The 12,895-nt window shown below is 33.9% G+C and overlaps 1 protein-coding gene across 2 annotated transcripts; it reads right to left on the bottom strand.

The window, feature by feature from the left end:
- Positions 1-2,298: 2,298 nt before the first annotated feature.
- Positions 2,299-12,250, bottom strand: LOC126736061 (torsin-1A-like). 2 transcript variants are annotated; one of them, XM_050440263.1, is made up of 5 exons: positions 11,884-12,250; positions 11,563-11,825; positions 2,848-3,256; positions 2,643-2,790; positions 2,299-2,562 (listed from the first exon to the last, which is right to left on the bottom strand). In XM_050440263.1, the coding sequence occupies exons 1-5, from the start codon at positions 12,062-12,064 to the stop codon at positions 2,424-2,426; spliced, it is 1,140 nt and encodes a 379-aa protein (XP_050296220.1). In that variant the 5' UTR covers positions 12,065-12,250; the 3' UTR covers positions 2,299-2,423. The 2 variants fall into 2 exon arrangements, with proteins under 2 accessions (XP_050296220.1, XP_050296221.1); XM_050440264.1 differs by having other exon boundaries at positions 2,953-3,256; positions 11,884-12,248.
- Between the last annotated feature and the right edge of the window lie 645 nt (positions 12,251-12,895).

Below are 12,895 nucleotides of genomic sequence, written 5' to 3'. Positions count from 1 at the left end.
AAGTGGATGGATGACTGGAGAAAGTTTCCTAAAATATTTAAAACACTTTGTCAAATATGCCAGACCATCTCCTACAAATAAAATTCTTCTCCTGTTAGATGGACATAGCAGCCACATTATGCGGCTCTATATGCCAAAGAAAACGGCATCATCGTATTTTGCCTTCCACCTCACTGCACCCACCTGGTACAGCCGTTAGACGTGTGTTTTTTTTGGATCACTTACAACATATTATAATCAAGAATTATCCCGTTGGCTTAAATCTCATCCGGGAAGAACGGTTATCCATTTTCAAATCGGTGGTATACTAAGAGAAGCCTACAACAAGGCCGCCACTATAGGAAATGCTGTTAATGCATTCAGTAAGACTGGCATATATCCGTTCAATAAAGACATTTTTCCAGACTGGATGTTTCAACCAGCAGACGTCACAAATATTCCAGACAATGAACAAGGAAATACAGAAGATAATACACAAGGGACTAAAAATCCTCAAATTTCTGGAGCTGACATTACACACGCTGCAGGAACCTCAACACAGAAACCCGCAAAAATGTCAATAAAAGATATTTCTCCACTTCCTGTTGCTCCTTCGATATTAAAAAGTAGAAAGCCGAGAAAGGGAGGAAAATATGGCGTGCTTAATACAACACCTGAAATTGAACTTGCCAAAGCAGCGATTGTCGAAAAAGAAGCAGCAATCTTGAGAAAATCGGCTAGAGCAGCAAAAAAAAAATTACCTGTCATTGATAAAAGTGATGAAGAACCTGAAAATTTTCAAGTCGCTGCTGACGACGAAGATGACTTTGCGTGCCTTTATTGCAATGAATTATATTCGCTGTCACGCTCCAACGAAGACTGGATTCGCTGTCAACAATGTGCAAGGTGGTGCCATTCTGAATGCGCTGGAGTTAGCAGAAGGGTAAAAATATTTATATGCGATCTATACAAATGAAATATGAAGATGCCGTTTTATATCATGAAAGTATTTTGTGTTTTGTAGTTAAGTTTTCGCTTTTAAAAAATTTGCATTTGGTCTTTTTTCGCCTGTATTTTACACGATATAGGTTTATTTTTCATTACACGGGTATAAATAATATTACCAATAAAGAATTAGGCTTTATAATTTTTAAGGATTTTCATTTATATTGGCTAGGGTGAGATGACATAGTAGTATGCCATCTTACCCTAAGCTGTTGGTGTGAGATGGCATAGCAGCACATTTTTTTAAATATCTAGAAAAAAATATCTAGTATGCCATCTCAGGCACAATTCCCCTAAGGTTATAAACTGAACAAAACCACCTGATGCATTGCAAGAAAACAGCATCTATTTGTTTACCCAAAGAAACTGCCTACTTGTGTTGTATTATACACTTACTGCTTTTTTCTGTTGTCACAAAAGTCACTTAATCTAACACAAGAAAGCAGCAACTATTTTTTTACAAAAAGATACTGCCTATTTGCATTATATATTGTATTATTTATTTACTGCTTTCTTCTGTTGTAAATGCTTTACTTATTTAAAAGGCAGTAAGTATTTTTCATATATTTTTTTATTAAGTAAACGATTTTACTGCTTTTTTTGCATTGGTTTAGGATGTAAAATTTGCATATCTTTCCAGCAAAGCAAAAAAACGATTTTTACATTTTATGGCAGTTACTGCCTTTCTCCATAGTTGGGCAGTATAGATGTCTAGAGGATGTTAATTGGGAACAAATTTTAGGTAAATTTATTAAATGTAGTGACCGTAGCAATAAATGGTAACCTAAAAGACATTTTTGGCATCTCTCGAAAGTGTTCCGACTTATTGATATTAAGATATTAAAGACATATCTTTTGCCAACAAAGAATATCTGAAAGAGATAATGTATTTTTGCACCTACGATTCGTAGTGGCGTTTGCCAATTATTATCTCCGCTTGCCAGTTAAAGACCAAACAGTACTTCTTTTTTTTATTTAGTATATTAGTATAGGACAGCTAATTTTGCCAATGAAGTATTGGATGTATCGAAAGTAATAGTTTCTTGGTACACCCTGTGTTTGTGATGTATAGACTTTTTTTTTTATTTTTTAATAATTTATGCATAGCAATTATAAGTAGGATAGAGTGTCTATCTAAAGCTATATTTAACGCCTCATAATATGACGGTATCTTTTACATTGTATTGCTGATATTTATTTTGTTTGTATAGTAAATACATAAATGTTACTCAAAAAAAGTTTGATGTTTTATTGTGTGGACAAGGGTAATTTTTTATTTCTTCCCAGCACCCAATGACAACACAAAATAATAAATAAAATATAAAATAGTTTTTTATTTATAATAAGTTAATCCCAAATCAATTTTGAAAAACACAATATATATATAAAGAATTAAAAAATACTTACAAGAAAAAAAATTATACATACAGTAAAAAGAATCACAATTCATTCCTATGAGTTTCATGCCAGTAATGTTTGTCTACTAAGAGTCCCACCTTGGCCCCCAGCCTTTTGCACCCTGTTTTAGAGAACAGTTTGGTGTCCTCAGGACCCCACTGAACAATTTCCATCACTTCACTGGAATAATTAAATTAAACGATTACTACTTAACCACTCACACTTCTCTCAAAGACCCGAAAAAATAAAATGAATCTTACTTGATCAGTTCCTGTTTAGGCTGATTCACATTCCTTATTTGAAATTCTTTCCTAATGCACATCTCCACATGTTTCTGTTCTAATGGCAAAAATGGAATGTAATGGTCTATAAGGTTGTTTTTAATAGCGTCACTATGGTGGAAACCCCCTAAAAAAACCACAAACGAACCGTCAAATCAATTGAGAATTCATGGCTAAAACATACCCAACTTATAAATAAAATTAAAAGCACTTCCTAAGTAACTTCTAGAGAACAACATCTGTCTCGTCAAATGTCTAAAATAAGTTGCCGGCCCTTTTGTCAACCAACCTTGTTCGTTAAATGCGCCCCTTTGTATAAAAGTTTCGAAATCCGCCATGGTCATGTCGTTCCGTTCTTTTCCTTCTTTAATATACAGGTCATGGAAGTGTTCATTTACAACATCAGCTCCGGTGTTCGAGAGAAAGATAAACACGGATTGAGAATAGTCTACCCCATCTATGTTCAGTTTATAATCCAGCATTGGCTTAAGAATATTAAGGACTTCTGGCACCATTTTGTCCACTTCATCGAATATAAACAGCTGTTTGGGGCACTTAGCCACGGCGTTTTTAAGCTTTTCATACAGTTCATGCTGGAAGTTTCAATTTTAAATTAAAACTAGGCAAATACAATAAACAAGGAACTAATATATAACTTACAGTAATTAAAGTTACGGAGTTACAGCCGTGTATAAGCCACCTCCTATTTCAAAAGATCTTTTTATTCAGGATTTGGAAGAATTCTTAAGTTTAAATAACAATAATCAACAACTAGAAATATTTACTGGGGACGTTAATATAGATCTATTAAATCTTGAAGATAATAATGTTATTAGTATTCAACTGTAATGTCACAATCGGGCTATTTTAATCGAGCGATTTTAACGTGTCTGATTTCTCTATTAACTCACCTACAGGTAATCATGTTAGTCAAAAGTCTATTGCTGTGAATAATTTTGCTAACACTTTTAATCTTGTTCAGTGTAATCACATCCTAAACTATAATAACAGACTATTGGATCTTGTTTTATCTAACTTCACCTGTACTGTTTCGCGTAGTGACGTGCCTTTTGTCTTGGAGGATTTGCATCACCCTGTACTGGAAATTGATTTTACCGTCTCAGGCCAACGTGTCCATAATTTTCAGCTTAATAAAAACTTATCTCATTCTTTTAATTTTAGAAAGGCCAACTTCCATCTCCTTTATGACTCGATCCTTGAAGCTGACTGGTCTACTGTGTATTTATCCTCTAACGTTAATGATGCATGTGGAGCCCTATATGATATATTGAATGGCATATTTGCCGCACACATTCCTCTTAAGCAGCAACGTAAAAGAAGATTTCCAAATTATTATTCTTGAGAATTGATTAGGAACATTTATAGGAAAGAAAAGGCTTTCAAGGACTTTAAAATGTACAATTCTCCATTCTTTCAAAATAAATTCCATTCTCTTAGACGCCTTATCAAACTACAAATACGCAATGAATATAAGTTGTATATATCAAACACCGAAAGGAATATTTCTTTGGACCCATCTAGCTTTTGGAATTTTATTGGTTCTAAGAAGGCTGGCACCAGGATTCCTGGTAAGATCAGGCTACCCGATGACGTGGTAATTAAAGACCCACAAGACATAGTTGATGCTTTTGCACTGTTCTTTGGTGAGGCATTTATACAATCAAATTTCATTAACCATTCGTCGACGTCTGATAATGTGCCCCACTTTGACATTTCCAACGTTGATGCTTCCCAGATTATTTTGGCCAGTAAAAAACTCAAAAATAAGTTAACATCTGGTGTAGACGGTGTGCCTAGCTTCTTGGTTAAAGATTGCATTGGTGTCCTGGCTGATCCGCTGACCTACATTTTCAACTTAATACTGTCAACAGAACAAATCCCTGAAATTTGGAAGACTGCTAAAATAATACCTATTTTAAAAGCTGGGGACTCTGATCAAATCGTAAACTACAGGCCAATCTCATTACTCTGTAACTTCTCAAAAATTTTCGAAATTATCCTGAATCGGTCGCTATTTAGTCACGCAAAAGAACTCATCTCTGTAGACCAGCATGGATTTTTTAGCGGGCGATCTTGTGTTACTAACTTATCCTGTCTGTCTAGCCACATCTGTGAATCACTTGATGTTAATACTCAAGTCGATGTTATTTATACCGACTTCCAAAAAGCCTTTGATCGGATAGACCACTATATTTTGCTGCATAAATTAACTCAGTATGGTTTTTCAGGGAGATTATTTAATTTATTTCATTCCTACTTGATTGGTAGATCTCAATATGTCGAATATGAGGGCTTTAAATCGAAACTTTTTAACGTAACGTCGGGTGTGCCACAGGGCTCGAACCTGGGTCCGCTCCTGTTTAGTTTTTTTATAAATGACTTGATGACTTTGTATATGGTTTGGAGGATTGTGTTTTTCTTCAGAACTGACTAAATACATTGGAGGTATGGTGCGCTGTTAACAGGTTAGGCTTGAATGCGGCTAAGTGTAGTGTGGTCAGTTACTCTAGATCAAAAACACCCTTAAATTTTAATTACTTTATTAATGATACTATTTTGAGTAAAATAGAGCAAATTACTGATCTTGGTATAACCTTTGACTCTGAATTTACATTCGTTCCACACTTCAATAACATAGTCAAGTCAGCCCTGAGAAGGCTTGGGTTCATAATTAGAAGTTCTCAGAGTTTTACTTTGGAGTCTACATTAAAACTGCTTTTCTGTTGCTTTGTGACATCAAAACTGGAGTTTGGCTGCATTATATGGAACCCGCTCTATCAGAATCATGTTGGTCTCCTTGAATCTGTTCAGCGTAGATTTGCTAAGTTTTTGGCCTTCAGGCAGGATGGCATATATCCGGTAAGAGCGTTTGATCATCGACAACTATTGGAACGCTTCAATCTACATCCATTACATCTCAGAAGAATGATCTTCTCTGTAAAATTCCTGCATGGGTTACTGAATGGATTCATTGATAGTCCTTTACTTCTTTCTGGTGTACGTTTCATGGTGCCTAGGCTTAATGCTAGACATCCCCTAACATTCTTTCTGCCAAGGCCTCATACTAACATCCTGTTGAAATCGCCACTATATACAATATGCGCTATATTTAATCGGATCTGTCACATGTGCGATATAAATTTCTCTCCGGTTCATGTGATTATCGATATCTTGGTGGATCATTACTCTTGGGATTAGGGCCCATGTGTTTAAGTTATAGTTAGTAGGTATATTGCAGTTAAATTAATTTAATTTTGTTCAATATGTGATTATCTTGTTAAACTTTTATAATTGGGTTTTTATATCATATTAATAGTTATTTGTTCTAATTTTTTGAGAATGTGACTTTACTTTACTCTTTTTCTTTTCTTTTCATTCTTTTCGGTTTGTTTGTGTGTGTTTTTTTTAACTATATTTTACATTGTTTTGCAACTGTTTCCTGTTATTGGGCAAGTTGCCTGTTGGAAATAAAGGCTTATTATTATTATTATTATTATTATTATTATTTATCTTATATAAATTCAATTACACGACCAGACACCAAAACTAATTTAGATCACATTTTCTTAAAATGTAAAAATATTTCTTCCGCAGAGTTTAAATCATTTGTTTTAGATAGCTGCCTAACAGATCATTTTCCAGTAATGATAAATGTTGCCTTTAAAGATAAAAGTTTCCGAGCTGTCACCCAAAAAACAGAATCTAATAAAAAATCAATAGACATACATAATCTTAAAAGACAAGACTTTAAAACGTTAAAGACTGTTAAATGAACAAGACTGGACGTTAATAAAAGAAATAGACAATCCTGACCAAGCAATGAGCACTTATACAAAGCATATAAAAAGCTCCGAAAGCCACTCTTTATATTACAAGAAATACAGAAAAATTAAAAAATGGATTACCAATGGTATAATAGCCTCAATCAAACATAGGGACAAACTAAAACGAAAACTATTAAAAAATTATAATGTAGAACTAGACAATGAATATAAAAATTATAGAAACCATTTAAATAAAATTATATCAATTCAAAAAAGAAATTATTATAGAAATGAGATTAATAAAAATAAAGATAATATGAAGAAAATGTATGAAGTAATAAGAGATGTTACGAATCAAAAACAGACAGAAAAACTTCACATTAAAATAAAAAATGAAAATGGGGAAACTTCCAAGATGAACATCAAATGGCTGACTTTTGTAATCAATATTACACAAATATTGGTATTCAGATGGCAGAAAAAATCCCACAACCTCACAACCAGTAGAGGAACTGCAATAACTCTAATTAAGAATTACTTAAAAAATAGACGACAAGTTGTTAAAATAAATAATACTTTAAGCAAAGAAGAGGTAATACAGATAGGAGTCCCGCAAGGCACAGTGTTAGGCCCGGTTCTGTTTATAATTTACTTAAACTCTCTCCTTAAAACAAAACTTAATAATGGAGAAATTATTTAATACGCAGACGACACAGCATTACTTTTTAATGGTACAGACTGGGGTCAAACAAAGCAGTATGCCATAGAAGGCCTTAATCAAGTAAAAAATTGGCTGGAAACATTTAAGCTAAGTCTAAAGCCGGGAACACATTGCTCTGACCTGTCGTGTCGCGATAAAATGCGGGTGAACCAGATTTTTGTTTGACACCGTCAGAGCGTCGGAACGTTTTCGGCCGTAGGTTGTAGCGCGATGGTGAACGAAATTGAACTAATTGAAAATGTAAGAAATCATGAATGTTTATTTAACGTCAAGTCAAGACACTACCGAAATCAAAGTATGAGACAAGAAGCATGGGAGGAGATAGCAAAGGAAATTAATAGCCCATGTAAGCTTATTTTAATTTATTTTATTTATTTTTATATACATACATAGTTACATAGGTACTGTATTTTTTTAAATTTATTATTACGTTACGTCCACGTCGTACAGTTTCTAGTTGCCATGGTACACTACCAATATCTGATAATCTCTAAATTTGTCCCGAACGCGAAAAGCATCTTGAGTAGAATTTTGACCCAAGGGTGGCACTAATGTAAAACACGATTCGAGGGTGTTACGATATATTTCTTCTGGCTCAAAATCATTATTGCAGCATAACATATTATGAAGACAAATTGCGGCATATACTATGTCATCAACAAAATCTGGTTGTATTTCCATGTGCTTAAGAAAAATTCGCCATCGTGCTGCAAGAATTCCAAAACTATTTTCCACTACTCTCCTAGCCCGCGTAAGCCTATAGTTAAAAATTTTATTTGGCTCATTTCCTGCTACATAACGCCGGCTATAGGGGCGTAATAAATACGATTTTAGTGGGAAAGCTTCGTCTCCCACAATAACATGAGGTAAAGCTTCACCGTTTTGTGTAAGCGGCTTATCAGCTGGAAGATTCAGTGTATTATTAGCTAACGAAATTCCCAGAGAAGACTTGGCAAAAATTCCTCCATCGCTGTTGCGACCATATGAGCCCACATCAATCGCTATGAATCGGTAATTAGCATCCACCAGCGCCAGCAGAACAATTGAGTTACAACCTTTGTAGTTATAATAATTTGATCCGCCATTAATAGGACAGCGAATATTTATATGCTTTCCGTCTAAAGCGCCTATACAGTTAGGAAAGTTCCACATAGACTGATATCTTGCACTTATTTCTTCCCATCGTTGCTCTGTGGGTATTGGTAAAAATTCTGATGCTAGAAGTTCCTTTATGGCCTTTGCTACTTCTTTGATAATTTCACGAACTGTGCTAAATCCCATTTTATAACTAAAGCCAAGAGATCGAAATGAATTGCCAGTGGCTAAGAATCTGAAAAGAAAACCTGCTGTTAGCAAAATGATCACATTTGCATTTTATATAGAGATTTCCATATTAATTTTTCGACCCGATTTTGGCCCTGTTGTAATAGAAGGACATTGCTAAAATTTGGAGTAGATAAATTACTTTCAAATTACTTTAGTTTGTTTGTGGTACCAAAAAAGTATGACAAAAGACTTAAAAATGCATTATTTCTCTAAAAACAATTAATTTTTTATCACACGTATTTGCAGACGTCTATCAATTTTTAACATTTTTATCTAGATACCGAGATGTAAGAAAACACTAATTTTGTTCTGTTTTTTTGCATGACTGATAGCTTATGGCATTTTGAGACTCTAAAATGTATCTATGTCAAGCATCAGTTATTTACTTCTATTAGATCAGGGCATAAAATAGTTGAAAAGTTAACTGGGAAATCCCTATGTGCGCCTTGAAAAAATACACCTAATAGTATGTATATGTATAAATAATTTAACTTTTTAATTAATTTAAATTTGTATTTTCTTTTAGTGCCATCGGTTCGAGAGACTTGGACTAAATTGAGAAACGCATTCCTAAACGCAAAAAAGCGAAGGCAGACCAAGAGTGGACAAGAGACAACAAAAGTGGTTCCCTGGAAGTATGAACAAGAAATGTCGTTTTTAATACCATATCTAGAGTGTCGCCAAACTAAAAGCAATCTAGAATCACAAAAAGATCAACCAAATGTAATTGATGATGAGAGCACTGGCAGTGACGATGTTATTAATAATACGCTCCAAGAAAGTATCACCTTGAATGCAGACAATTTGACACAGACACAACATTCAAGTACTGACACACCAGTTATTAGTACCCCGATCCATCCAAAATATTCGCAAAAAAAAGCCCGTTTATCCAGCAAAGATATATCTCTGAATCCAGCAGAGGAAATGGTGCGTATCATGAAACAAAACGCCGAGGCACGAAATGAGAGACGCAATAAGATAAATTCAGATTCTCCTTCCTCTAATTTGGATGAGGTAGACATGTTTTACCTTAGTATGGCCAAAACAGTGAAACGCTTACCACAAAGGGAACAGGCATATATTAGAATGGAGTTTTGCCGAATGGTATCTGAAGCAGAAATCAGGAATTTGGATGCAAAAAGCCTTCCCGTCTCGGTGACAATCTCCACAGATAATCAGTCAACGTCAACATCATCTCTGCAATCCACTCCTTTGCATAGTCCAACTGATTTATCAACTCAATACAACAACTGTCCATCATCTGGTACGAGTACTTCCTACGTGCAACTTACTCCTTTGCGAAATCCAACTAATTTATCAACTCAGAGCAGCTGTCCACAATCTGGTACGAGTACTTCCTACTCTCCATCGCTGTATGAACACGGATTTACCCCATTTATGTAAAATATTACTGTAGATACTTATTTAGAAATAAAAGTTATTTACCTTAAAAATACAGCTAATCTTTCTCTCGTACAGATCGCTCTTCGAAAAGTGGTATCAATTTTTTTTATTCTTTCTTCAATTTTTCCATGTAAACTTTCAAATTGATCCCTGGACATCCTAAAGTACATATGGAAGCGATTTGCATCTTTAATAAGTAGATTCACTAAAGTATGATATTCGCCAAATGATTCTCTATTTTCGTTTATTTCGTGAATCCAAATTTTTTTTTTCTTAGGTTTTGTAGAACAAATAATAGCAACAGCACATTCTTCAATTTCTTCATCAAATTCATCTGATGAGCTTGAATTCATGGTGAACAAACGCAAACAACACACCACTATACTGTCACTGCATCAATTAAATATAAAATATTAACGTCTGACATTGGTCAGACCTAATATGATGCATCAGAACAATCTGTTTACAACCCGTCACATCATAATGCATCACAACACATTGTAACACAACACGTCAGAGCAATGTGTTCCCGGGTTAAATGTCACCAAAACCAACTACATTGCCTTTTCACTAACTGCAGCAAATAGACCCAATTTTTCTCAGTTTTCTATTGATAGATATAATCAGATCAAGGAAACAGCTCATACTAAGTATCTCGGGATATATGTGGATCAGAATCTTAAATGGCATGTACATGCAGATTATCTGGCAAATAAACTAAAAAAATTGATTTATAAATTTTATATACTTAGAACGTTTCTAAATATTAAGGAACTTATTATAATATATAAATCACTCACTGAGTCAATTTTTTTAAGATATGGTATTTTAGTATGGGGAGGATTATATAACAATGCTTTATATAAATTAACTATTGTCCATAAATATATCTTGAAGACTATTTTTAACAAATCAAGGCTTTTCCCTACAAATCAACTTTTTACAGAACAAGCAACTAATATAAGGACATTATACATTACAACAATATGTACATATATTCATTTTAAAACTCACATAAGAAACCATATAAATCATATCTATAATACAAGATCAAGGGCTAGAGGTGATTTATACATTCCTAGCAATTTAAAAAATATAAATTTAAAATTCTTTGTATACTTAGCACCAAAAACCTATAATCTTCTGCCTTGCACATTAAAAAAATTAAAAAATAAATCAAAATTTAGCAAGGAATGCAATAAGTATGTTCATAACCATTACCAAGATTTTGCCACTGTTTTCTAATGTAGGATAGTTAGTTTTTATACTTGTATATAATATGTAATAACAAGTGTTATGCAATTGTTGAGAGACGTAGGTGTTTAGGACTAAAAGGACAAAAATATTTCATTTAAAACTAGGACAAAAAATATAAAATCGAGAGCAGGATTTATCACAATAGTTTTAAGGTTAGTTAAGCAAGTTTATTATAATTCGGAAAATAGAACCAACTTTTTTTTGAAACAACAGCGCACACAGGTGTGTTATGAACACCTAGGCGTTAATTTAAGATAGATACAGTGTAATAATATATATATATTTTTTTTGTTCATACATAATTTTTCTTTTTATAAAATTACTGTAAATAAATGTGGCAGGGAGTCAGGATGTACTGATCCCTCCAAATAATAAAAAAAATGTAGCCAAGAGAATTACTTACTTGATAAGTATGAACTTTGGCCTGCTCAGCGAAATGTATCCTTCCAATAAATTGATGCACATATGCACTCTTAAGGCCTCTTTCGAACATACTCTCCGCTATGAAACTGGCCACATAATTCTTCCCCGTTCCGGTCATCCCATGGAAACTTAATGTTAAGGCCTTGTTGTGGTGGGTTTGTCGAAAGTGACTCGACAAGGCGTACACGGCAGTCTCGAGCAACGGTTGCCCATAAACATTTTCTTTGAGGGCTCGTTTTAGACCTAAATCACTTCATTATTTCAGTCTAATGTAATGTATAGTGCTGATTTGACAGTATACCCTCTCTGTCAAAATTGATCCAGGCCTCGCTACAGCACTCATTCGTTACACAATAGGGATTATAACCGGCCTTCGCAAAGCTTGAAAAGAGCCCCGAAAAAGTCCAACTAAAAATCGTGGGTAAACAGGATAGTAAGATAAGAATAACATAGAAAAAATTATAAATGTAACTTTTGGACATTATAAATTGATGCTTAATACTATTAAAATTTATAAATGTGACTTTTCGGCATTATTTATTGATACTTAATACTATTTTGGGGCTTAAACTAGTTTTTCAGGCATCAAGATTGGGTATTTAGGGCAATGTAAACAAGAGATATAAAGCACGGAGGTTATAATCGGTTTTACATGTTTTCAAAACTGTCACCTGTCAAAAATTTTCAATATGGCGGCGTTTATGCAGCACATAGTTGCCACGTCGGCTCCTCTGAAATTGCCGATAAGTGTTTTTATTTTTACGATGCCCCTAATATTTAATAAAATCACTATGAAAAACTTGATATCTTTTTTGCATTTAATAATTCTACCTTTAAGTCAAGAAGACTGGAATTTATAGTCTTCATGCCTGTAGGCTCCTTGGGTTTTCTTTACCATAATGTTTTTAGCAGAGACAACCAAAGATAGAGACCTTTTGGTTGTCTCTGTTTTTAGGTTAAGTTAAATGGGATGAAGACTTTGACATTTTCAAGACTACGTGTCCTTATCAAAGTTATCGTTATGCACCTAAATTGAACATATACCAAGTTTATACGATGCGAATTATGTTAAACCGATTTTCACTAAACCTCTTTAAGGTGCTCGTATAAACTTGGTAATTGTCTATTTCCCAGCTCCCAACTTATATTTATAAGAATGAGCCTTTGAATCGATATTAAAAAAATATAAGTGGCTTTATTTCTTATTCCATATTTCATAAGACGAAATGCCGATATTAAGCTCCTGGCACTATTATATAATAATATTAATAGAGTTAGACGTGTATCGAGTCAAAAAGTTATAACTTAGGTAT

This window comes from Anthonomus grandis, chromosome 5 (genome assembly GCF_022605725.1).
Source record: "Anthonomus grandis grandis chromosome 5, icAntGran1.3, whole genome shotgun sequence".
NCBI classification, from domain to species: Eukaryota; Metazoa; Arthropoda; class Insecta; order Coleoptera; family Curculionidae; genus Anthonomus; species Anthonomus grandis.
Note: the sequence above shows the minus strand (reverse complement) of the source record. Positions and strands in the feature narration are given on the sequence as shown.

Bases quoted from the DNA above. Each gene is read 5' to 3' on its own strand.
- LOC126736061 (XM_050440263.1), bottom strand. From the start codon at position 12,064: ATGTCCAAAAGTTACATTTATAATTTTTTCTATGTTATTCTTATCTTA. The intron at 2,791-2,847 runs GTATGTTTTAGC...TGGTTTTTTTAG, and splicing joins TAATTTTATTTATAAGTTGG to GGGGTTTCCACCATAGTGAC. The intron at 2,563-2,642 runs GTAAGATTCATT...TAATTATTCCAG, and splicing joins CCTAAACAGGAACTGATCAA to TGAAGTGATGGAAATTGTTC.